The 24,968-nt window shown below is 36.4% G+C and overlaps 1 protein-coding gene across 13 annotated transcripts in view; it reads right to left on the bottom strand.

Annotated features, from left to right (window-relative positions):
• rims2a (regulating synaptic membrane exocytosis 2a) overlaps positions 1-24,968 on the bottom strand; it is a 149,598-nt gene that overhangs the window by 52,207 nt on the left and 72,423 nt on the right. For 5 of the 13 annotated variants that reach the window (XM_046877531.1, XM_046877522.1, XM_046877527.1 and 2 more), the window contains 10 exons: positions 24,191-24,321; positions 23,908-24,100; positions 23,088-23,241; positions 22,279-22,305; positions 21,141-21,209; positions 18,039-18,177; positions 16,478-16,543; positions 8,318-8,470; positions 5,842-5,951; positions 4,361-4,393 (listed from right to left, as the gene is read on the bottom strand). In XM_046877531.1, the coding sequence (XP_046733487.1) occupies positions 4,361-4,393; positions 5,842-5,951; positions 8,318-8,470; positions 16,478-16,543; positions 18,039-18,177; positions 21,141-21,209; positions 22,279-22,305; positions 23,088-23,241; positions 23,908-24,100; positions 24,191-24,321 (1,075 nt within the window). The remainder of the gene's footprint in view (positions 1-4,360; positions 4,394-5,841; positions 5,952-8,317; positions 8,471-16,477; positions 16,544-18,038; positions 18,178-21,140; positions 21,210-22,278; positions 22,306-23,087; positions 23,242-23,907; positions 24,101-24,190; positions 24,322-24,968) is intronic. The other 8 variants (XM_046877533.1, XM_046877530.1, XM_046877523.1 and 5 more) reach the window with 7 other exon arrangements.

The raw sequence follows: 24,968 nt of genomic DNA, 5'->3' as shown, positions 1-24,968 counted from the left end.
CGGATGGGTAGGACGAAGACACAAAGCGAAGGTGGATGATGGATAGAATACGCAGTCATGTAATTACATGACTAGTCAGGACTCACTAAGCAACCTTCGAACACATTTGGACTGTTAGTAAAAACAATCTTAAACTAGATATGACATTATTTTCCCCTTATATCCACCCAAGCTTCCTTTTTTTTTGTCATCTCAGGAAGATTTTCCTCGTCACACTCATCTCTGGCTTTTACATTAATAATTCAAATCTAAATGTGACAAAGTCTATGGTTAAAACTGGCACAAAAACTAAATGGAATTTGACTGAATTAATGTGACATCAATTTTTAAAAGTCAAAAAACAATGTTCATTCATTATTGGAATGGCTGGAAATTTACAACCTATGAAAACCAACAACTTTATGCTTAGACTGCATTGTGTTTCAAGGTCAAATGGCCTAATTGAAAACACAGGTTACATTAAATTTGTCCAACATTCTATTCAATTCCATTTATTAAAATGTCCTATTTGATCTGTATAGCAGTTTTACCAATGGCTACTGTCACAAAACAGCTTTAGAGAAAATAGACTAAGAATATTAATATAGAAATTACATAATTTATTAAAACAGAGCCATTTACTGTAAACCACTCTATAAACTATAGAGTATATATTTATGTGGCAGAATGGGTGAAGACAAGCACTGGTGTGGATGTGTGGAGTGCAGGTTGGCGAGTAGATGGGGGAGCATATGCTTCTTACGTTTGCGTGAAACTCACAATTTTGATACAATTTGTACAATTTTGTCATATCGCTATCGCTACCTGTATTAATATAATATTTAGACTGGAAAAACTGTAGGGCCCAATAGAAGCAGTATGGTGGTCTTGGGATAAGAACTCATTTCATTAACTGACTGTTTAGAAGCTCAAAATAAGCACTTAACCACTTGGCATTACCTAGAACCACTTGCCCAGTACTTGGAATCCATCCTCAGCAGCAAGCAGAGAAACTAAATCAGTTGTAGACAAATGACCAGTCCAGGAACATGTAGATGTTGTGTTTCATTCCTTATTCCCACAACGCCTGATGGACTTAATTAGAGACGTACTTGTGAACAGTAATCCTAATCCAGACCCAGCAAACCATTCTGGTGGCATCCCAGGCTTTCATATATCAACCATTACAGGGGCGCTTATGTGGTGCAACAGAAATAGCTCACTCTTATCATCGAGAGTTTGCAAGCTCACATCCTGAAAGCACCTGTTACTAACTTTATTTGAACAGATCGCTCACAGTAACACCAGCACATGTGGGTGTCTGCGATCTCATCCATGTATTTCCTCACATTTATTAACCAGAGACAAAGTTATTAATACTATTTTAGTGTCTTGAATAAAAAAACTTCTGAAATGATTGAATTCGGACAATATCTTACCCTTTTGACAATGAATGCCCGAATACTACCATCAACATGTTTTTGAATCTGGATTTTGTGATCTATAAAATGTTATTTTGATATTTGCTTTGACAAAATAATGTTTTATGTATGCCGTCTGAAATTATGATAATGTAAATGTAACTCGTTGTAGTAGGATGTCGTAAAAGCTCAGGAATATTTGTGAACTTGTGCTTGTCCATGTGCTCACTGCCACATACATATAAAGTGTACAGTTTACACAGTACAGTTTGTGAATTTATCTGTTTTGCTAAATTATTGTACAATTATTAACAAATTACAGTATACTACCCCATACTGTTCACCATTCCTCAAGACTCCTGGATAGGCTAGGCCATCTCTCTTAAATGTTTAAGCTTCGGGTTCCTATGGGGTCATCGGAATGCATCTCCATTGTAAATCAGGGATTACCTGTAATCTAAAGTGACAGGAGCCCCATGATGTTTCTTATGTCCATCTCTGAGCTCAATGTCCACTGGTTCACCACCAGCCAGTAATATTAAGATCCACCAATCCATTCATTCATCTTCACAGGAAACACTTGGGACAAGTGTTACCTGTGAAAGAAATTCAGCACTCATTTAAACAAGCAACCCACTTACTGACATACTTTTGGGAGGAAACCAGAGAACCCAGAGGAAACCCACAGTAAGAACAAACACAAAGATCTAACTCAAAGACTACCTGAGTAACCACAGTAATGTGAGTTTTGGATCAAATCTGGGACCCTGGTGATGAGATTTGACAATGCTCCCCACGGCAATCCCATACTTTTGCAATACTCAGCTCTATCCAAAGTCATATTTATAGCCTTCTCTGCCCATCATTAACCAGTAGCATCAGTGTATACATTTTCATCTTTAAATTATAATTAATGCAGGACATGCTGTCTACTGTACATGCTGTACAATAATAATGACCAAAAACCTAGATCAGCACATCCACAAACACACACACACACACACACACACACACACACACACACACACACACACAAACTGCTATGTTCTGGCATTGATGATAGTTTCTCTCCAGGCACTAAATCGTTCATCATTGTCCTGCTCTCTGTCTCTCTGTCTCTCTCTCTCTCTTTCTATATCCCATACTTAAGCACACATTGTCATACATCTTTTCACACAACACTGGTTTTGCCAATAAGTACAAAGCTAATCGTTTTTTCGTGTTTTTTTTTCCCCTTAAAAATGCCACATAGTCATTTTTTGCCTAGTGAATGCAACACATTTGAGAAAAAAGCACAAAAAAACAACAAAAGTCAATGAGGTATTATGGCCCTGGGGGAAATAAAAGTTGCTCTTTATAAATAAAAACAAAACAAAAAAAAATAGAGTTGCATATTATTGAAATCCACATAATGGATTTCATAAGGGAACAACGACGGTGGAACAAAATAGATGCTTTTGTTTAATTATCATCAGAGCTTCAAATACATAAGCTGGAATTTTTTTTGTTTTTGTTTTTGTAATAACATTGTTCATAAGACAGTTCGATGGCAGGCTTAGTATTTACCACAACACTGACAATGGGTTATGAATACATAGACATACTGTACATACACAAATGCCACAGAGATTCTGCAATAGTCTTTGCACCACATTAAATATTTCTCTCAGCAGAACAGTACCTAAGTTATTGCTAACCATACTAGCATTCTACCTTTATCAAAGTTCTTTTACAGTTTGCACCGTTTGCTTTTTCCCCCAACCACATCTAATCATAAGCAAGAGCTACATGAAGAGACAAAAATGAGCTATACCACTCTTATTGCTAGTCAAGCTAGCGTCCTGTCATCGTAAGAGGCCATATGTGTTCGGGTATTTAACTCAAAACATTTGCTGGTTGCTCATTTTGTGAAAGTAAATGATTACATCATACTTATTTGTATTGTTTTCTAGCAATGCTAATCTTTGAGAGAAGGAATAGCATTGGGTAGCATTCTTTCTAGCATGCTGACTAAAAATGCTAGTCACACAATGTTGCTGCTAGCTTCTTTTAAAAGGAGCAAGGAGGTTTCTAAAAATAAAACTCCTGTTTTAGAAAAAAGCTAATAGTGAACGATAGCGTTATTAACTTTAATATTGTTGTTAGTCACAAAAAACATTAGTATTGTTAGATTGTAATAAATGGATGCTAATTCACACAGGAGTAGGCCAAAATGCATCCAATTTTAGTCATTATCATGCCCTTTAATTTTGAAAGACATTAGTATTGTAAAGATGTTTCTCTAAAAACAACCGGAGTTGCAGCAAAAAAAGGTTATGGTTGATGTCAGCATTATACTCATTTGTATTTTTTGGAGTCATGCTAGGTTGCTTTCACTGAAAGAAACATTAGCGTTGTTTGGTTACAAGCAGCTGGTAATAAATGGACACTAATGCACAAGTGCTGGAGTAAGCTAAACTGCATTCACTCCTTGGCACCCTAGGTTCCTTCATTTTATAGGATTAGCACTATTACGGTTTCTATCATTAAAAAATGCAGATGGTGGATGTTAGCATTATACTAATTTCTATTGTTAGTCATGCTCAGTTGAACATACGTTCGAGCTTATTTTTATTGTGAGTGACTTAATTATTTTGTCTTAATTCACTAGTAATAATATCTACTGTTGAAAAGAGCCTGCATATGCTAACATGTCTTTATTACTAGTCATGCTAATGTCCTTTATTCAGAGAAACATCCATTTATTTGGACACTGCAAATCATATACAGTATTTGTTAAAAAAAATAATTTAGCATTGTTGGCTCCAGGCGTACCAGTTTTCAATTTGTACTGAATGTATTTTTTGTTCAGCAGATGGATACCTGATTGTTATTCTTAGAGCAAGGCTTGGGCACACAACTATTGCAGATTGGTTTAGCCTGACTAAAAGAGACTAAACCCAGCGAAAAAGATTACACACCTGGACCTGGCTCAAGGTCTTCATGTCCGTCTTCTGAGAGAAAAATAAGAAAGGAACCGTAAAAAACGCATGCCCATGCAATAGCCAATGGCTAACATTGGCTAACAACAGACCACACATGGACATGGGTTACCATGTGTGCAGTATTTATTCACATAAAGCAGTCCGGACATCTAAGATGGATTTATGGATTGGCAATATTTCTGTGTCATGTCTTTTTGAGTAAAACATGTATTTGCCTATTTCCAAGTACAAATCAGAGTCAAATCCAAATTATTGGATTGCTTCTGATTAGTTTGTTTTAATTTTGTACTGAGACAACCCCACTCTTAAACCTATGATTTGGGTTCATTCCGAGTTTGAAAATGCAACCAAGACTAAATTAAAACGGACTGAACATTACAAAACGTCTATTCGAGTCTACTCAAGTTCCAAAGTGATATTCAAAAACAATATTTCTTAATCCCATTTGCTCCCTCTAGACAGTATTATGAGAAAGTATTCACTCATTAATTGAGTTTATCTCTAGCTCATTATTGGGATCTGACTGCTACCCTGTTCTACATACTCAGTTTTCCCAGCCATTTTCGCACATTGTCTTCCGAGTCTCATTTGATCCATAAATCTTTTAGCAATATGCCAGTTTATAATGAGACATTATACTTCCCTTATGAGTATGCAGAAAATTATATCTAAAAATCCTTCTGTCATCTTCCATTATCTCCTATAAGGGTTTAGGAAAAACAATGAAGAAAAAAAATTATAAATTATTATAAATAATAAATGAATTAATAAAAGTGATTGTTAATAAATATCTTAAAGAATACAGGGGGTCTAAAAAAATTCAATAAATCTCTTTTAAAATTGCCAAAATACTTCAACAGTATTTCTCGCAGATTACCAATATGGTCATCTTCTTTGTAGATAAATTCAGACTTTGAATTCTGAAAGACGCTTGACATTGTATCCCATGTACATCAAAATGCAAGGCAGTGTAAGACCTATTAAGTTTACCACCTATTGAATTAATCAAGTGTAATTTTCAGGCATGTTTAGACCATTTGAAAGTTTTACAAAACATCCGAAATACCATCTTTACACTAATCCAAGTACCATCGATGTTCTTCACAAGTTTATCCCAATCAAGAAAAATTCATGGCTACAAAATTGAAATTGTGACTAGAAATGGATTTGAGTCAGTAAATGACAGCATACCAAGGAATAGGATCATTTACTATACAAATATTACAAACTTCATAGCTGTGAATGATCTGAAGCATACTTTGAATTAAAAAGAACTCCCACAACCACAAAAAGACAATCCTGATGGACAAGTTAACACACACAAATTTGTTTTTTTTCCCCCAAACTATGAACTAACACCACATTATCTCCAAACACGTAAAAGTAAGCATCTATAATTTCTGCTATGGGCATATCCGTTTACCTGTAAGCAAAAACAAAAACAAAAACAGACTTACTTCTGTCTAGCGACCCCTTTGAGGGCAGTTGTGGTAGCTGCCGTCCTCTCCTGCTGTTCATGGGTGTGCTAGTAGGACTGGTTTGGACTGATCCACTGTGGGGGTGTGCCCTGTCACACACAGATACTTCATTACAGATACAAATTTATTGGTCAGTATTTGCATGAGCAGGCGCTTCAGTGATTTATTATTTAGTTGTGATGCTGATCATTCTACTTAATCACGTATGTATGTTTGATAAAGCCTACCTTGAATCTAATTATGTTCACAGCATTGCTGATTTACCTTTAGCCCCTGACTACTACCTCCATGAAAGCCAAAGCACAATCAAGGCCAAATGCCTTTTGGCAGTAGGTTGGCTTAAGAGGAGCAGGCAATAAAAAACAGAAATTGTATGCTGTGTGTTGGCATGTCTTTCAGACCAAGTCAGCAAAATCGTGAGGATAAATGCCAGACATTTGTGAATTTGAAACAGAAAGTCTAGCTTCAATCCTACATCCTACAACAGTGCACCTTTGTACTATCTGGACTTGTATATTGAGCCAGAAGTGTCATTTATTATGGGTTATGTGTATGAATGGTATGAACACTGTAGAAAATATACACCGTGATGGGCAAAAGTCTATGTTCATTAACCAAATTATATTAAAAAAATGGCATTGTTACATATGTTGGTAAAGCCTTTTTAGAAATCCTTATATGAAAAGTAGGTAAAACAATTGCTAATTGTATATTACTAGGGAAGCATTCTTACCATTTGGGACTCATTTAACTGTGTTCAGCTATGTCAGATTTGCCTTTTATTGAGATTTCTAAGTATAAATGTAAACCAGCTGTGCTTCGCAAGTGCTTGGCCTTTGTTGGTGATTTATCAACATACTGTATGTATTAAGGAATCAGTTTTTACATATTAAAAAAATTTCTTACAACCAGTTTTACACCAAAAAATGAAGCAGCCTATTGTTGTTCATTCCAAAAGCCAGATGATGCTGTGTTAAATCGGGACATTCAGGTTCACAGTTACATTTATTTTTTATATGCAGTTGGGGTTACAAGTTTGAATTCACATGCAAATCATTATAAATGCTAGATACTTTTGTATTATTATTGTGTTTTAATTCTCTTGTTTTTTTCTCTATTTATTAATGATACTAGTAGGAGAATTAAAACACAATAATAATAAAAAAATATCTACAGTGTATGATAATTTTCATGTAACTGTGAACCTGAATGTCCTGATTTAACACAGCATCCTCTGGCTTTTGGAATGAGCATGACTATGACACCAAGCTGCATAAAGACATCACACCTGGATCTGAATGCTGGAGTCAGTAAGACTTCAAGCAAAGTTTTGGAGTAAAATAAAGTAGAATTACAAGTTAAACAACAGTACAACAGTCTCTAATGTTTACAAAGATTGGTGCAAAAAGCCCAAAAATCTATAGTGACTGGAAGATTCTAGTAGCTGAAACAACCCTTCTGTATAACCAAGACTGAAAAATAAAACATTGCTGGTCCAATCTACAATTATCCAACTTTAATGAATCTGACGTCTGGAGTAGAGTCTGCTTTGGCATTCTGCTGCTAGAGAACATTTGCTGAGGCATGTTGTGTCTTCTGTGATGCTTTTCTGCTCACCATGATTGGTTGAAAAAGACTACCATAACCTTCCGGTCCACTGCCGTAACCCCTGTCCTCTGATTTGTCTCATAAACTTAATATTTCCAACCACTGAACTGATGCTCATTGGATGCTTTTTTGCACTGTTTCATGTAAATGGAGATTGTTGTATATGAAAATCAGCAATTTCTAATACCACCTGATTGACTGGTAGATATTAGATATGAAGTATATTAAGTTACAAGCAAACAAATGGAGTTTAAAGATTAAAGGTGTAAAAAGTGGGAAAAAACATGCCAAAAATTAAATAAATTAAATAAACAAGCTGTAAATGGCTGCATCTCATCATGTTATTGCTCAAATCAGTAAAATGCCTGTGAAAAAACTACACAACAAGACATTTTTGATGCTTTGTATCAACAATGCATCTCTGATCGCTGTAAGGAAAGAGGGAAAAATTATATAAGCCATTGCATACGAAAAAAAGAGAAAAAAGTATATATAAATGAGAGAAATGTGTCAGATATCTGTTGGTAATGAAGCAGTAATTCATGGAAACTCAAACACCATTATATGCAGTCTGAATATAAGTGGTGTTTTTTTAACAAAATTAAAAAAGAAAAAGCTAATTCGAAATGAAAACTACACTACAAACCACAACTACAATCTACAACGTGGTATGGCACTTTCTGCAAAATCAGAAAAGCATAGGCTGATTGGCTGATTAGTAGGTGAGGTAGGAAAGGGTGGCCATTGTGGGATTGTGGGAGGGGTATAGAATTGAAGGATGGTGAGCAGTGATTGGTTAAGCAGGGCCGCTTTTCGGGGCGGAGTGGGTCACGTTAGCTCTGGTCACCTCGTTAAGGCGGGTGAGGGCGGTGCAGAATGTCCGGATGACAGGGTGGGCATAGAAGATCTCATGTGGTGGGCTTCAGGGGGGCGCTCGGTGGAACGTGAACGCGTGTACATGGGCCGTTCCATTTCGCGCCTGTCCGGCATGCCGTAATTCCTAAAAACAGTGTCAAGGAGGAGGAGAAGAAGGTTGATTTGTGAAGAAGGTTAAAAATGAGTGTTGTGGTCACTACCCATTATAAGGTCAAAGTGGACAAGTGGCTGGCATGTGCTTCCTGAATTTGAAATATGTAAATTGTGCAGGGGTTAAGACTAATCACATGAGGTCATACAAACAGGTCGTTAAGTCAATTTTTCATTATATATTGAAAAAGTTTATAAATGTAGCTATAACATTTTGGCAATACTTAAAAAAAAAACCAACAACAACAAAAAAGTACAAGTACAAAGGTACAATATTATGACTTCATTTAAAAAAAAGCATAAATGGATCAGTCTCTATAAGATAACAATACAACTCCAATTCCAAAAAAGTCTGGACACTGTATAAAATGTAAATAAAAACAGAATGCAATGATTTGCAAATCTTATAAACCACTATTTTGTTCAAAATAGATATATCAATGTTGGAAACTAAGGAAATGCTCAATTTTAAGGAAAAAATAGCTAATATTCTGTAACATGTTTCAAAAAAGTTGGGACAGGTCAACAAAAGTCTGCAAAAAAGTGTTATTAAAATAAAACAATTGGAGAAACATTTTGCAACTAATTAAGTTAATTGACAACAAGCCAGTAAGATAACTGGGTATAAATAGTGTATCTTAGGGAGGCAAAGTCTTTCAGAAGTAAAGACAGGTAGTAAAAGAGCCATTTGCTGAACTGACCTGCATGAACCTGAACTGATGAACCTGCCTGCGGTCTAGACCAACTTTTTTGGAATTGGGGTTGCATAATATGTGTTTTATTCCTTTTATACCACTGCAGTTCTCAGTGAATTCATTTTTACTATATGAATATTAATGTTTTTTGACTGAGCACATTCACATAGCCTGTGATTTAAAATGGTTAACGCTACATTATTTAACTCGTTCTAAACAATTAGAATCGGGAATTCACCAGCCCTGTGGTATAAATTGGTAACAAAAACCTTACTGTATATAAAACGACATACAGGGCTCAAACCACTTATTAGGCACAAGTTCCTAATAAGCTGGCACCCCCGTGCATATACATGCACAGGAATGTAAAGGGAATTTTACATAGAACTGGGCAAAAAACTAAAAACAACAACAAAAACAAAAATAAGACAATTAAAGATTAAATTAATTTTGTGCACATAATTTCGAAATATCTGTCATTTTACATTCTTAAGTGTGCTTTGAGTGACAGCAAAGAGTTAAAAACATTAAGCATACAGTACAAGGCACAACATTTCTGCGAAAGTTGTCCAGCAGCTATGTGCACATTTTTAACCAAAAAAAAATCAACAGTATATAGTTATACAGTATATACACCAAATTTACAGGAGTCTCTCAATGTCTTGTAAACTAAAACACTTCCTGTATAGACCACACCTACTTCTACTGTAAATGTGCACATTAAATTGATATGAATTAAACAGATACAAATAAACAGCTTGATAGCAAAGGCCTGTGAGAATCACATTAGTTTTTCTTTGACCTGCTTCTCTACTTCATAACTTCTCCCCTCACTCTCCTACTGATACAACATCCCCTCCCCCTTTATTTCCTCCCAATCGCATTCATTCCTAGCCTTTTCTCTATCTAGAGGCACATCATATATTTTGCTAACATCTGCCTCTCTGACATGAATAAAGCACAAAAGCTTTTATATTGACTCTGGTCTTGTCAAGTCGTTCAGGAGTGCATCCAATGCTCAGGGAAGACGTGCACTTTTTCTGACAGTTTAATTCAGCCTAGGCCCTGTGTTTTTGATGACACATCAGGTTCTGCTTTAAGGAAAACGCACCGCTCGACAAATTCTGACTGACAGCCAGATGGCGACAAGAGAAGCCATAGAGAGAGGGAAGTAAAATGAGGAGGAAAAAAATAAACTGTCACAGAACCATCCTGGTCGGCCCTCTGCTACTCAAAAAAGGCTTTGCAACAAGAACAAAATGGCTAGCATGTGTTTTTTCCTTTAGTATTTCTGCATCTTATTATAAAAACATTTCGCTGCTACTGTACAATGTCAAAACTAAAAATATTTGCACAAGAGGTCGACCAATTGTGGATTTCACCGATACCAATATCTTGGATCGTACTTGCTCCATTACAGTTTATTCAACCGATGGATACTGAATTAAAAACAATCCATATAAAGTAGTACTGACCTTTATTATTTTTTTTTAAACAGTTAAAACAGTCTTGACTTGATGGTTTACTTTATCGTGAAAATGTGCTAAATTAAACAATTGTGTATATATTAATTTTATTAAGAATTATTAGGAAAAATAAGACTAGCATTCAAACTGAAACAAAAAGTAACACTCTAAATAAATAAAAACAGTTGCATGCAAACTGAATAAAAAAAGACATTTCAACAAACAGCATGTGGCTTTAGTGATTTGTATTTAGAGGCCTGGAAAAACTATTGGTATGGATTTTTGCCAATAGCCGAGAGTTCCAGCAATTAAATATCGGTGCAGATATATCAATTAATCAAAATAAGCAATAAATCGCTTAACCTCTAATTTGCACCCTTATTCGTTAGCAGTTTTGATTTATATATCTGAAATATAAGATGCGCTAAGGTGTTGGATTGTAGTGCATACAGATATCCCTTCACTTTTTCCATATTCTGTTATGTTACAGCGTTATTCCAAAATGGACTAAATTAATTACTAAAAATAAATTAAAGTAAAAAATACCCCTTAATGGTGTGAATGAAGTTTGTTTGGAATCTTTGCAAATTTATTAAAAATAAACAATTAAAATAATCATGTACATAAACATTCACAGCCTTTGCTCAATGCTTTGTTGAAGCACCTTTGGTACAAATTACAGCCACAAGTCTTTTCAAGTATGATGCTACAGTTTCTCCTATTCTACTTTGCAGAACCTCTCAAGCTCCATCAGGTTGGATAGGGAGCGTAGGTGCACAACTATTTTCAGATCTCTCCAGAGATGTTCAATCTGGTTCAAGTCTGGTCTCTGGCTGGGCCCCTCAATGACATTTACAGAGTCTTCCCGTAGCCACTCCTTTGTTATCTTGGTTGTGTGCTTAGGGTCTGAGTCCTGTTGGAAGATGAACCGTTGCGCCAATCTGAGGTCCAGAGCGCTTTGGAGCAGTTTTTCATCAAGGATGTCATTGCAAATTGTTGCATTTATCTTTTCCTCAAACCTGACACGTCCTTCAGTCCTTTCCGCTGAAAAACATTCCCACAGCATGATGCCGCCACCACTATGCTTCACTGTAGTGATGGAATTAGCCAGGTGACGAGCAGTGCCTGGCATTTAAGCTAAAGAGTTTAATCTTTGTTTTCTCATGGTCTAAGAGTGCCTTTTGGCAAACTCCAGGCAGGCTGTCATGTGCCGTTTACCAAGAAATGGCCACTCTACCATACAGGCCTATATGGTTAAGTGCTGCAGAGATGTTTTTTCTTCTGGAAGTTTTTCCTCTCTCCACAGAGAAATGCTGGAGCTCTTTCAAAGTGACCATCAGGTTCTTGGTCATCCCCTGATTAAGGCCCTTCTTCCCTAATTGCTCAGTTTGGCCTGGCGGACCGCTCTAGATGGTTCCACTGTCTGGACCTTCAATGCTGCAGGAATTTTTCAGTTCCCTTCCCCAGATCTACCTCTGATACAATACTGTCTCTGAGATCTACAGACAATTTCTTGGACTTTATGGCTTGGCTCTGTTAATAGTGGGACCTTACATAGACAGGGGTGTGCCTTCCCAAATCATGTCCAATCAACTGAATTTACCACAGGTAAACTCCAATCAAGTTGTAAAAAAGATGATCATTGGACACAGCATGCACCTGAGCTATATTTTGAGTGTCATGGCAAAAGCTGTCAATACTTATGTACGTGATTTCCTTTCCTTTTTTTATTTTTAATACATTTGCAAAGATTTAAAACAAACTTTTTTTCATGATGGGGTTTTGTTTGCAAAATGTTGAGAAAAATAATGAAAATAATCAATTTTTTAATAAGGCTGTAACATAACAAAAGGTGGACAAAGTGAAGCGCTGTGAACACTTTCCGAATGCAACGTGAACAAGAATATGAACAAAATTAACTAAATACGCAATGTGCTGGGAGGAAAAAAGGGTATTTTGCCCAAATCAACTAGAACTCTAAGCTTTTCTATAGCCTTGTATAAATCAGCTTATTATTTTCAGTTGCACTGTGTGATTTTAACGATCATGCACTAATAAAGCTATATTTTTTTACATGTTTTAAATTTACATTTACATTTGTGCCATTTAGCAGATGTCCTTGTCCAAAGCGACGTACAAACGTGCTTTAAATCTCTAGCAATAAATTATCTACACTGGTACGCTAGATTACAATTTAAGATAATTCAGCCTACAACTTTTTTTTTTTTTTACAAACCAAACTTGGAAAGTGTTAGTTGAAGTGTTTAAGGAAGAGGTAGGTCGCCACCCGTCACTTGAAGATAGCCAGGAAATCACTTTTTAGACTTAATGGGGCAGTTCAATCCACCACCTCAGTGCCAGAACAGGGAAGAGCCTTGAAGTATACTTACCTCTCATCCTGATCTCAGGCAGCATGGTGCAGTGCACAGAGTGATGAGATCTCTGAGGTAAGATGGTGCTGGTCCATTTTTGGCCTTGTAGGCAAGCACCAGTGGGGTGCTATTTTTAATCATGGATTTATTTTCCCATTTTTGGCGGCAAGGAAAGCGGTCGAATGTCAGCTGTTGACCCGCAGTTTAATACCTGGCCGGTAACTGAACCCCATTCATGCCTAGTCTATAAATCCAATATATCTACTGTAGTGTCAAATACTATATATATCTAATACAACAATATATCATGAAAATAAAACATACTGCATATGAAAAGCGCAATTTCTCTGCTGGACAACGTTTCACATATACAATCACCAAGACACACATTGTAGCTGACTAAACATAAAAATCTAATGTATACAGCATTGTAAAGACTCTACAGCATGCTGAATGCTCAAGCTTGAGATGTTACTGTATGTTCCACCCCTACATCAACAGAAACATCACATGTTTGATATGGCGAAGCAGAAATTTCGCAAGCAGAAAATGACATTATGGAGAGAAAATGAGTAGAATGTATGAGACTGAGGTTATACAGTAGCTCACAAATAAGCTACAAAAATACAGACACAGATATTATTGTGAAATATGTCATCTTTCTGCTTGGTTTTTTTGTTTAGCATTTGAATCATTTAAAATGGGTTGATCAAATGCTGTGACATATACATACATATATATATATATATATATATATATATATATATATATATATATATATATATATATATATATATATACTGTATATATACATACATACACAAACCATATAAATAAAAGTTTGTGAACACCTGACTATTTGTTTGTGAGTTTTTCAACACACTTCTACATTTTGGTCCCCATTTGCTCTAATAATAACCTCCACTCTTCTGGGAAACTGTTCCACTAGATTTTGGGAGTTTGCTTGTGAAGATTTGTGTTCATTCAGTAACAAGAACATTAGTAAAGTCAGGTTCCAAGATAGGGTGAGCAGGCCTGGGGTGCAGTCAGCATTCCAATTCATCCCAAAAGTGTTCAATAGGGTTGAAGTCAGAGCTCTATAGCAGGCCACTCAAGATCTTCCACTCCAACCCATGTAAACCATATCTTCATGGAGCTTATTTTGTGTGCAGGGGCATTGTCACGTAACAGGTTTGGTTGTCCAAGTTCAATTGAGGGGGAAATTTTATTTAACTGTATATTTACATCCTAGACAATTTGTGGTAACAGGAAAAAACACATATGGCTGGAAAATTCAGGTGTCCCAATACTTTTGTTCATACAGTATAGAGTATACTCTATTATATGGGGATGGCTGCCATTTTTTGTAAATTAACAGTTAAACACAGGTATTTTTAACCTTTTAGCAAGCTCTCTTTTTCCAAAACTTGTATTAAAAAACTGCCAGGATGTCACTGTTGGATCTTTGAGCAAATTGCTTGCTCAACTGCAATCCTGGGCTGGATGAATTGTCTGTCAGCAAGTAGCCAGCACTAGATTTGGGGTTCCTCAAAGTGTCAGAATTCTCTTTCATTAAAAATATTCTATACCATTACTGCAAACTGGTCTGTGTAGGTTGCGTTCTTTAGAAGCAGGGGAATGGTCGAGTGCTGGTTTGTGAATAGAGGGTGGAGCCAGAGTAGGTGAGTTTTATGTATCACACATTTGCGAAAGATTTTACTAATAAGTGTTTTTTGTTTTTATCAAATAGAGAGAAATAAAGGCCTTGAGAGAGATTCTTGTGTGTGACCATTTATATGCCTGAAAAGTAAAACTAAAAAGTTAACGTAGCAAAAATAAAGCTTGTTTTAATAGTGGTAACCTGACGTCTGCCTCTGATTTCCTCTTCCTTGACCAATCAAACATTTTTCTTTTTTCAGTTATGAAGAAATGATGGGTGTAATAATATACACTGTATTGTATAAGTGAGTCATATTGGTTTGATTTGGTGTAGCTGTTATCACACCAGTGCCAATATTCAGTAAACTTCTATAACTGTTGATGTTCAAACAGGTAACTAAAATTTCTGACAAATATAGCCAAAAGAATCCATAACACTTGTTTTTTAAAATGTAAACTCTTTGAATGTTGATGTTCGCGAATGTTAATGAAAATAATCTGCATGAATAAAACATAATGAGTGATTTTATCTTTTGCATTTCTTTCCCCTAACTGTACTGAAATTGTACAGAACTGTGACTTCAGACATGAGGTACGTACCAAACCGTGATAACATGTCATAGGGAGTTCATAGCAAAGTATTTAATACGCCACTCTCTATATTGGAAAATGCAGATTTGACCTCCATAGAGCTGTGTGAATTCAGACATGTCCCTAGGGCTGCCAGGTTGCATTATTTTTACACAAAATTTGTCTAGTTGTCAAAAATGTTTGAGCTAGTATTGAACTGCAGTTTTTTTTATTACCTGTACATTTTGGCAACCCAGCACAAAAATACCAATAATTGTTAATTAATAATAATACATTGTTTTAACATCCCAATGTACAGCATTAATTTTATTGTAGTTGTATTATAAAACTAAGAGTTTAAATGGGTTCACACCTAAGATATTTTAAGGGATATAAACACTAAGGTATTTAAGCTTAATTTTGCTTTGTTGAATATGCATTAACTCCAAATACCGCAGTATCATATTGCAATTAGATTTTCATTCAAATCAATTCCATGATGCTAATAGAGGAATTATATGGAAAACCTAATAGTTAAAAAGATCCTCATACCTTTTATGCAAAAAAAATAAAGTTCCATTACACATCTTGATAAACAATGAAACATTAGTTCATATTTTCGTAAATAATAATATATAAAAATTTCACCTGTCAATTCATTCAAATATTTAATAGCGATTAATCGCATGATTTTCATGAGTTAGTTTGTGATTAATCGTAATTAAATCGCACACTTGTATCTGCTCTAAATGTACCTTAAATAACCACTTTTTAAGCTTTTAATACTCTAATCAACATGGGCCTGGACAACTATAGATGCTTTATGCAAATGTATGTTTATTATTAATGAAACCCTATACAACATAGAGCATGAAGTCAAAATATTCTTGTAAATGTTTTAAAGTAATTATGATGTTTTACATAATTATTATATAATATATAATAATGTAATTATATATTATATTATAATATTAAGTAAATCAGCAGGACACCAAATTCTGACAGCCCTAATAATAATAGAAAAATGACTGAACGCAGCATACACAGACCAATACATTAAAACAATAGTAAATAGTAAAGTTATAATGTATGACACTGAATCTCTTTAAAATTGCATGTTTTCAAATCTGATTTTCAGTTTAATTGAGGAACCCTGATGTTCTACCAGGTAAGAGGAGGACAAGTAGATAAAGATAGACACAGGTGTAGAAAGATCTACCTGAGTTCCATCTGTTGATGATGAACAGGCTGACTGTGTCTTGTTCGAGGTAAGGTGAGAAAATGACTGCGGTGGGATTGAGAGAACAGAGAAAGAAGAGGAGAGGAGGAAAGTGATGAGGAGCGATGGAAATTGGAGGTAGAGATGAGGAAAAGATGTCGTCTGTTCGAGGAGAACTGGCTGGGTGGCTGTCAAATCACCCCAAATGACAACATTAAGAGAGAGACTGGATTCACATCACTCCCTTACTGTGGAGCCAATGCAATATTATGCATTATAGTTGAGTTATAACACATGAATATAGATTGCAATGATGCAAATCCATTTCTACTACAGAACTTATCGCTGAACATTACAGGCAAGATGGAGTTTTGAAAAATGCAGTTAGAATTAAGTAACTAATTTCATACACAAACAAATAATACAAAAATGTATTATATAAGTATGACAAGATTTCGCTCTCTGAATTAAGGTGCCCTCAAGGACCAATTATGAATTTGAAACAATGAGAAAAAAAAATTAACACCTTTCTTCAGAGACAAAACATATTAATAAATCATATTGTGAAGTAATTGCATTTACAAAAATGTAAACTCTTCTCCATTCTTGTTCCCTGGTACTAAACTGCTGGGGTGGTATCCTTAGATCTGATACCCTTTTGAATCTTTAATACATATTTCACCTGTGGAAAAATACCTTTCTAGTTCGAAAGGATACAAACTAAAAAGTAAAAAAAAAAAAAGTGCACATTTAATAAAACCCAATTTAGCATTGAGGATTAAAAAGTGCCTTACTTTAAAAACAAATGAAAAGAACACCAATGGTCCAGCAAGCTCTTCCATTATACATGTTTTAACAGTGTGCAAAGGTTTTAATGAAAAAATATGTCAAACCAAAGCAGGACAGAGTATCTCAGCATGCTAGCAATCTAGTATCTAGTAAACATTTCTGAGGCCCATTTCCACTGCTCTACATAGATCATTTAAGGTGCAGTGTGGCTTCTGGAAAGACCAATTTTACTGGAGAGATTAAAGATTAGCTTGAAACCCAAACCAGAAACAAAACACTGTACAGTGCAGCTATAGCTTCTGTCAGCATTTAAATACAAAATAAAAGACATTAGCCGCCAAAATATTAAACATTTGCTGCTATTTTGCTATATCCAATTAAATACTTTAGCATTTACCTTAGTCTGTATTAATGCACTTAACTAGCTAGCTAGCTTTCTAACCAAATTTCAAGACAAAACATGGTCACACCAAAAACACTTGCTGATAAATTTCTGATTTGTCCACCATCTTTGAAGGTACCACCCCATCATTTTTGAAGGTACCACCCCATAAATAAGGTACAGTTTAGATTCTTCCATTGCTTTGAAAATTAGTACAAGCAGAACGAGCAAAATAATCAGATTGTTTTAAAGACAATTTGTATGTAGAAAGAAGATATTTAAAGATGCCACAACAACAAGGCTAAAGAAACCATTAGACTGCACCATAGTTAGCAAAGTGTTAACGCCTGATGGTGAATTGACGGCAATGAAAAAGAGGAGTTAGCATACCTCTGAGGAGGGGGGACGCTGGGTGATCGTGAACGTGCTCGATTGATGTCCGCCGACCGAGAGCAGTGATTGGATGACAGGACCTGCTCGGGTACAGACAGGGTGGAGCTTTGTAGGTCCCGTCCATTTTGTCTGTAGTCTGTGAGAGAGAATATGGGACACAGTGTTATGCCAGTGCTCAACAAGACCACTAAATAGTACAGTTCGCCTGGTGTACTAAGTCTTGTGTCATGTAGTTCATGACTAATTTTGCCAATCAGAGGTAAATAGACTGCAGAGTGAGCTCTGAAGAATTCAAGAGTACATTTTATTGAAAGAGTGTACCTCAAATACAGACATAAAAACAAATCGGTTTGGCAAGAAAAATGAACCATCCATAGAAAATGCTTTGTCAATAGCCAGGAATTGTTCAGGACAATTCAGCTACTATTGGTGATGGACAAGATAAAACTAGAATCTGATAACGTAACTTAATGAGCTTACAGTGGTATTTCTTAACTTACCCTGACCTTTGATTAAGAGCAACTAATGCTAGCTAGGGCAACTAATCTAGCTAGCTAATGCTTTAATTATTTACTTTATCTAATTAATAAACTAGCTTGCATTATAAAGAACTCGCCTGTATTATAATGTATTGTGAAGTCTCTGGGTAATTAAAAACCTCATACACTATTTAGACAAAAGTATTGGGACAACTGATTTTTCCAGCCATATGTGGTTCCTTTCCAAGCTGGTAAAACAAAGTTAACTCACAAAATTGCATAGGATGTCTTTGAATTGTGTCCTGTGTCTTTTTTTTGGTATACACGAGATGTAATTAGTAAAACGGCCTTTCACCTCACAACAGCTTTCCCAACTCATGGCATAATAATGATGGCGATGGCGTTTGTGCGCTCAAATGGAAAGGGTTCATTATCCAGGCATCATCTACAGCTAAAGGCTAACGGGTGCCTTGACTGACGCTGACTGCACTCCAACAGAGTGTGACGTACGTTAAATAGGCGAAAGCATAACAGAGGGTTTCAAAAGACTTTCACAAAGATTTTTTTCTGTCTTTCTATATATTTTGCTTCATAGAGGATAAACCAAGCAAAGAAAAGCCTGTGCTAGCATAGGGTAGTTATGCATTACTTTCATTGTATATTCGTAATAAAGAATATAATCATTGTTATTGCATGTATAATATAATGTTAATGAATGGTACGCGACATTTGAACAGCTTTTAAACGAAGGTTTTGTTAGAAAGTTTTTAGATTTTCCCAGTCCAAGTCTGTTTGAAAAAGGTTGTTAGTAAAGTCAGGTACTGATGTAGGTGAGGTAAGGAGGCCTGGGGTGCAGTCAGTGTTCCAATTCATCCCAAATGTGTTCAAGAGGGTTGAGGTCATAGTTATATGGCAGGGTACTTAAGACCTTCGACTCCAATCCATGAAAAGCATTTCTTTATGGTGCTGGCTTTGTGCATTTGGGCATTGTCATGATGAAACAGGTTTGGGTTTCCTAGTTCAAGTGAAGGGAAATTGTGTGCCTCCAACTTTGTGGAAACAGTTGTAACTACATATGGCTGAAATCTCAGGTGACCCAACACTTTTGTCCACTTAGTGTATTATTAGTCTTAAACTGTGTGGAACTTCTGAATGCCACTTAATCGACTGATGTGTCTGAACAATACAGGCTTCTATTTTCCTTTTTTTCAATGCTGATGCAGTTTCATTGGGCTAAATTGTAATCAATGCATTAAAAAAATTACTTCCCTGCCAGAAATGACTGTATCACAATAGTACTCCCTCTCATTCTCTTTGTCATTGTCTCTGTCTCTCTCTCTCTCTTTCTCTCTCTCGCTCTCTGACACACACCCCCACACACACATACACACACAAACACACACATACACCTCTGCATCACACTGCATTTCTGGCTGAATCCAGCAGAGATGAAAACAAGCCCAGCAATTTAACGAGAGGCAAAGCTGTTCTTCTGAACAGTAATCGACTCATGCAGGGCAGGAAGCTGCGATTCAGCGTTTATAAACCAGGAAGAGAAAAAAGTGTGCGAATAAGCACAAGAGAGAGAAAGGAAGAGAACAAAGACAAAGGAAATGCGGAAAGCTGTGCCTAAGAAGCTACTAAGAGATGGATGAGACATTAAAATACAGTATTTGTGCGTGCGTGCGCATGTGTGTGTGTGTGTGTCTTTGCCTGAGACTACAATACAATGTCGTGTTTAAGCATAAAAAACTGCGGATTCCGAGCTGTTAAACACATGAGCTGTCCCATCATGCATCACTCCACAGCTCTGACTCTCTGAAGTCAAATTAAAATGAGTTTGCATTTCCTCAGCAAGTGGAAAACTAATTTCCTAAATTTGGACTTTCTCAACAAAACACTACTCACATGTACATATTACTGTACATGTTTCTCCTTTATCTTTTTCTTTCTTTTCTTCAGTTTTCCTTTCTTTGTTCTTTCTTTGGTTTTCCACTTTTAAACCAACCACGTGCATGTCTTCCTTTACCACATCCATACACCGCCATCTTAGCCTTTTTTTCTTTCTCCTGCCTGCCAGCTCCATCCTCAGCATTCTTCTACCGATATACCCCATGCCCCCCCTGTGCACATTGTAAGGTTGGGGATTCAATAACTGGGAATCGCAAAGCAGCCAATCTTGGGCCCCTAAGCAAGGCTCTGTGCTCCAGGGGTGCTGCATCATGACTGAACCCAGCTTCCTAAAAAATCTCTAGGATATGTGAAGAAAGAATTTCACTGTGCTGTAAAGTATATGTGACAAATAAAGGCTCTTCTTCTCTTCGTCAGTCCATGAAGCAGATTTACAATAACGCTTCCATGCTCAACAAACCTCTCAGCCAACATGTTTTTTTGCTTATTGAATTCTGTGTAGTGTGAAACCAATCCAAGCCAAATATCAAAGAAATCAATTCAATTAATTGATTTGAAGGAAACTGTTAACCCTCTACATAGTCAGGAAACAAAGGTGTCAAAGCCTTTTTTTCTACAATACAGTGCTACAGCATATAGTGTAGATGCAACTACTGACTAAAACCGGGATGCGAACAAAAATCGTTGGTGTTTGTTGTGGTGTGATCACCTGAAACGACTCCCACGCCATCCTCACAGTCGTAATCAGAGATCTCGCTGTCACTGATCCTGTGAGATCCTACAGAAGAGAAAAAATAAATAAATAAATAAATATATATATATATATATTTTTTATTATATACGTTGCCTACAGCATTTTAAAACAGTTTAATTATACTGGTTTAAGGTCTCAGAAGTGAAGAGGAAATGCTCATCACATTATGCTAAACTATTAAAGTAAGTATTTAAATGTGCAAAAAGGTTTAAAAGACTTGTGTTTTTGTTTCCCTGAAATATAAAACAAATGTGTCACAAAATATTGTATGATCACAAAAACTAAAAGGATGATTTTTTTTTTCTTTGCATCCTCCACCATTATCAAATAGAAGCAAATAGCATGTAAAGCTTTGTAATTTAGAAATTGCAAAGCAAAAGATCAAAGAATTGGGTGGGGGGGAATTCCCTGTTGTCTGATTGCCTAGTTTAGACAGTTTCTTCTCATTCTTCTTAGCTGACAAAAAAGAAAAAGTGAACTAAGATGCTTTTCTGCTTAGTACTGAAAACAGCGAACAGCACATCACTGCATTTCTTAGATTCGAATTCTATTTTAACACTTTTTTTTTTAGTTCAGTCAGATTTCACACGTACATTTCACGTTTTTTTTTCCTCTTGAAAAAAGGACGGAAGAGCAGCCAGAGAACGCAAAAGGACGCTCTACAGAAAACGGTCTAATTACATGATGCGCAATTCGCTCTCTCTTTTAAAGCTTCTTAAAGGAAAAAACACACTTCAAAAAAAAGGATGGGGACAAATGGAAACATAAATCCAGGGTTGAGTTATTTAGGAAAACGATGACGCTGTATTTTTTCGGGACAGCCAAGCACTGTAAGTTAATAGCATAAAAAAAGAGCATTCTTGTTAGTCTGTTGGGGATTTCAGGTGTATTAAAGTTAGTCACGACGGAGCTGACAACAAGAGAAAAGCACAATACTTCCGAGGGGGAATTTAGGGGGGCTCGTAATGGATAAAGTATTTTTTTTTAGCACCACAAAAACACAGAGGTGGGGATTTACAGTATACCCAAAAAAACCAACAAAAAAAACACTTTTTACAGACATGCAGTGATTTTTTTATTTTTTTACTTTTACCTGAATTGTATGAATACGAGCTGTGAGCTGCAAGGTCAAGAAGAGGATCATATAAGAGCTTTAAGAAGTATTACTAGTTTTAGAGTTTGAAATGTGTTTAATAAACTGTGTAAGTCAATACAGGTAGTCCCTGAGTTACGATGGTTAGACTTAGATTTTTCGATCTGATGATGATGACAAAAAAGCTACAAATATTTTAAAAGTTTCGCACGGCAGGCAAACGTAGCAGCCTATTTGCGGTACGTTGCGTCGGGACGCTGCTAGGATGTGCGCATCTCTCGCCTTGTAAAATGCCGTACTCTCACCAGCGACCGACAGAGTTCCGTTATCCCGCTATTAGAGCGCTGTTTTTGGTGTTCAAAGCCCAATTCTAGCTGTTGTCGCTCTCCTTTAATCAGAGTCGCTGGCCACTTCGTCTGGTTTTATCCCCCACATGTGAACAGGTGCTAGTCCATGTGTGTGCTGCCACAAACATATATACTGTATAGTTAGTAAATTGCTCCGTTTTGCTAAATTATATACTGCAATTTGTTCAATTAATAACATAATAACATAATAAAACTACCGTATACTGATCTAATTTCTTTAAGACTCCTAGGTAGGTTAGATCATGTCTTGTTTTCAAGTTACGATGTGGTCATCGGAACACATCTCCATCGTAAGCCGGGGACTACCTGTACTTAACTGTTATCAATTTTCCATTGGCGGCGATGATTATGCTTTTATACTGAGAAAAGTGGATCGCTTCTGAATGTTCTACTGCCAGGACGTAGGTGTGACTCGAACAAGAAACAGGGTTAAAGCCGTACTCTGTAGTCTGCGAGTGGGACTCTCGCCATGCATCATTTTCCTCTGAAGGTAGGGGGAACTCTTGGGCAGAGGCATCGAAGAGACGTCATGCATTTGCAGCTTGTACCAGTGCGGCTCGTCGTCCATCAGCGCCGTCTCCAGCTCGATCAGAATCTAACAGAAAAAATAAAAAAACACCAAAATATGCAAACACTATGACTGTACAGATACAAAGGATTTTCATTAATGTGTTTTTATGTTTATGGAAAAATAAAGAAACATAATTCTTTCTGATGAAATTATGATGTATGGTAATGTGTGGAGGATGAAATTAAGCTCATGTGTTTATTTTGTTTATTTTGTTTTTTATCACAGAGCAAATATATGAAGCAAAGACAAAAAAAAAAAACACAAAATATCCAGAAAACATGATTTTACAAGATCAACTTAACCTGGGCTTGCGCGAAAACAACAAGCAAGAGAGAGTGCAGTACAAATGAGACTTAAATACTAGTGCAGATTAAGTGTGGATATGAAAGAAATGGAATGATCATGTGACATAGTGCAGTGGCTTGAAGAAAGTGAAGTGTTTTAGCATAATCTGGACATTATGGTGGCTAGAACACTAACTGGCCACAAATCTACCTTTGTTGTATTTTCTTGACTTCTTCATCTGTTCGTATTCAGGAGCTAGAACACTATACAAAAGTTTCAAGCCCACCTACTGCCACTTTTTTCCGTCAAGCACAATTTATTTTTTGGGTCATTTATTTCAACCAGGAATATCCAAAAAACCTCAAGATTGACAGCTTGTCTAGACATTGCGTTGCATGTTTGTACCTCTCCGAGGAATTCGCTCTCCTCCTCACGGACTCGCGCCTGGTCCCACAGCGTAATCTCTAGCATGCGCTCGCGAAACTCACGCCGATGCACTGGCGAGTACATGAACGTCTGATTCCATTTGGGCTCTAGAGACTTCTTTACAGTTTTAGTTCTCCTCTTGCTTTTGTCACTGGTGGAACAATAATTCAAACTGTGTTTATTTACTACCATCGGTAGTATGGAAGCCGGGACGCAACAACAAACTTAAATCTGACATTCTGTACACTTTCTCCACTCTTACCTTCGGTCTGGGAGAAAGTAGATTTTGACATAGGGGTTTCTCGGTCGGCCGTCGTCTCGCGAAGGCAGGTCCTTGGCCCCCAGGATGGTGACTATCAGCTGGTGGCCTACTTTATCGTACCAGAGTTTAACCTAATGGAAGATCAAGACATCTCTGGAGTCATTGCTTTCTTAATATACACTATATATAGTACACACATGTGTGGTCTCTAAAATGTAATGATTATAAAGAATTTGATGCTTTGCTCTATCTTACATCATCACAAAACAGTGAATAAATATAGTACTAATAATTCAGTCTGTATAGCCTTCAATATATCACCTTGTTTGTTGTATAACACGATATAGGTGCACACACTTGGATAACATTCGATAGATAACATACAGCATATGTATTAAATACGTGCTATGATCAACGCCATTCCGGAGCACATCATAAACCATTAACCGCTGTAGCGTATAATCTAAACACAATGATTTCTTAAGTCTTCTTTTCATGATATATCGCTCGGTTTTTATTTGTGCTATGTGCATGGGTCTGTAACAAGTTTCAATTTTGCAAAAGAAATTTGCTCTATTCAGAATACAAACAGATCAACAGGCAAGGGAATGAGCGCACAGCAGAAATCGAGTTTGCATGCAGTAGACAAACACACACGAGGTCAGAAAAGAGAGTGTAAAAATGAATACAAGAAAAAAGAAAAAACACACACACACAAAGAGTTTGATAATATCAAGATTTGCTTTGGCAGCAGCGAGTATTTCAATCAATTGTGGTG

The sequence above is a fragment of the Silurus meridionalis genome, chromosome 21 (assembly GCF_014805685.1).
Source record: "Silurus meridionalis isolate SWU-2019-XX chromosome 21, ASM1480568v1, whole genome shotgun sequence".
Classification (NCBI taxonomy): Eukaryota; Metazoa; Chordata; class Actinopteri; order Siluriformes; family Siluridae; genus Silurus; species Silurus meridionalis.
The sequence above is the reverse complement of the archived record's forward strand: the minus strand, read 5'-3'. Positions and strand labels throughout refer to the sequence as shown.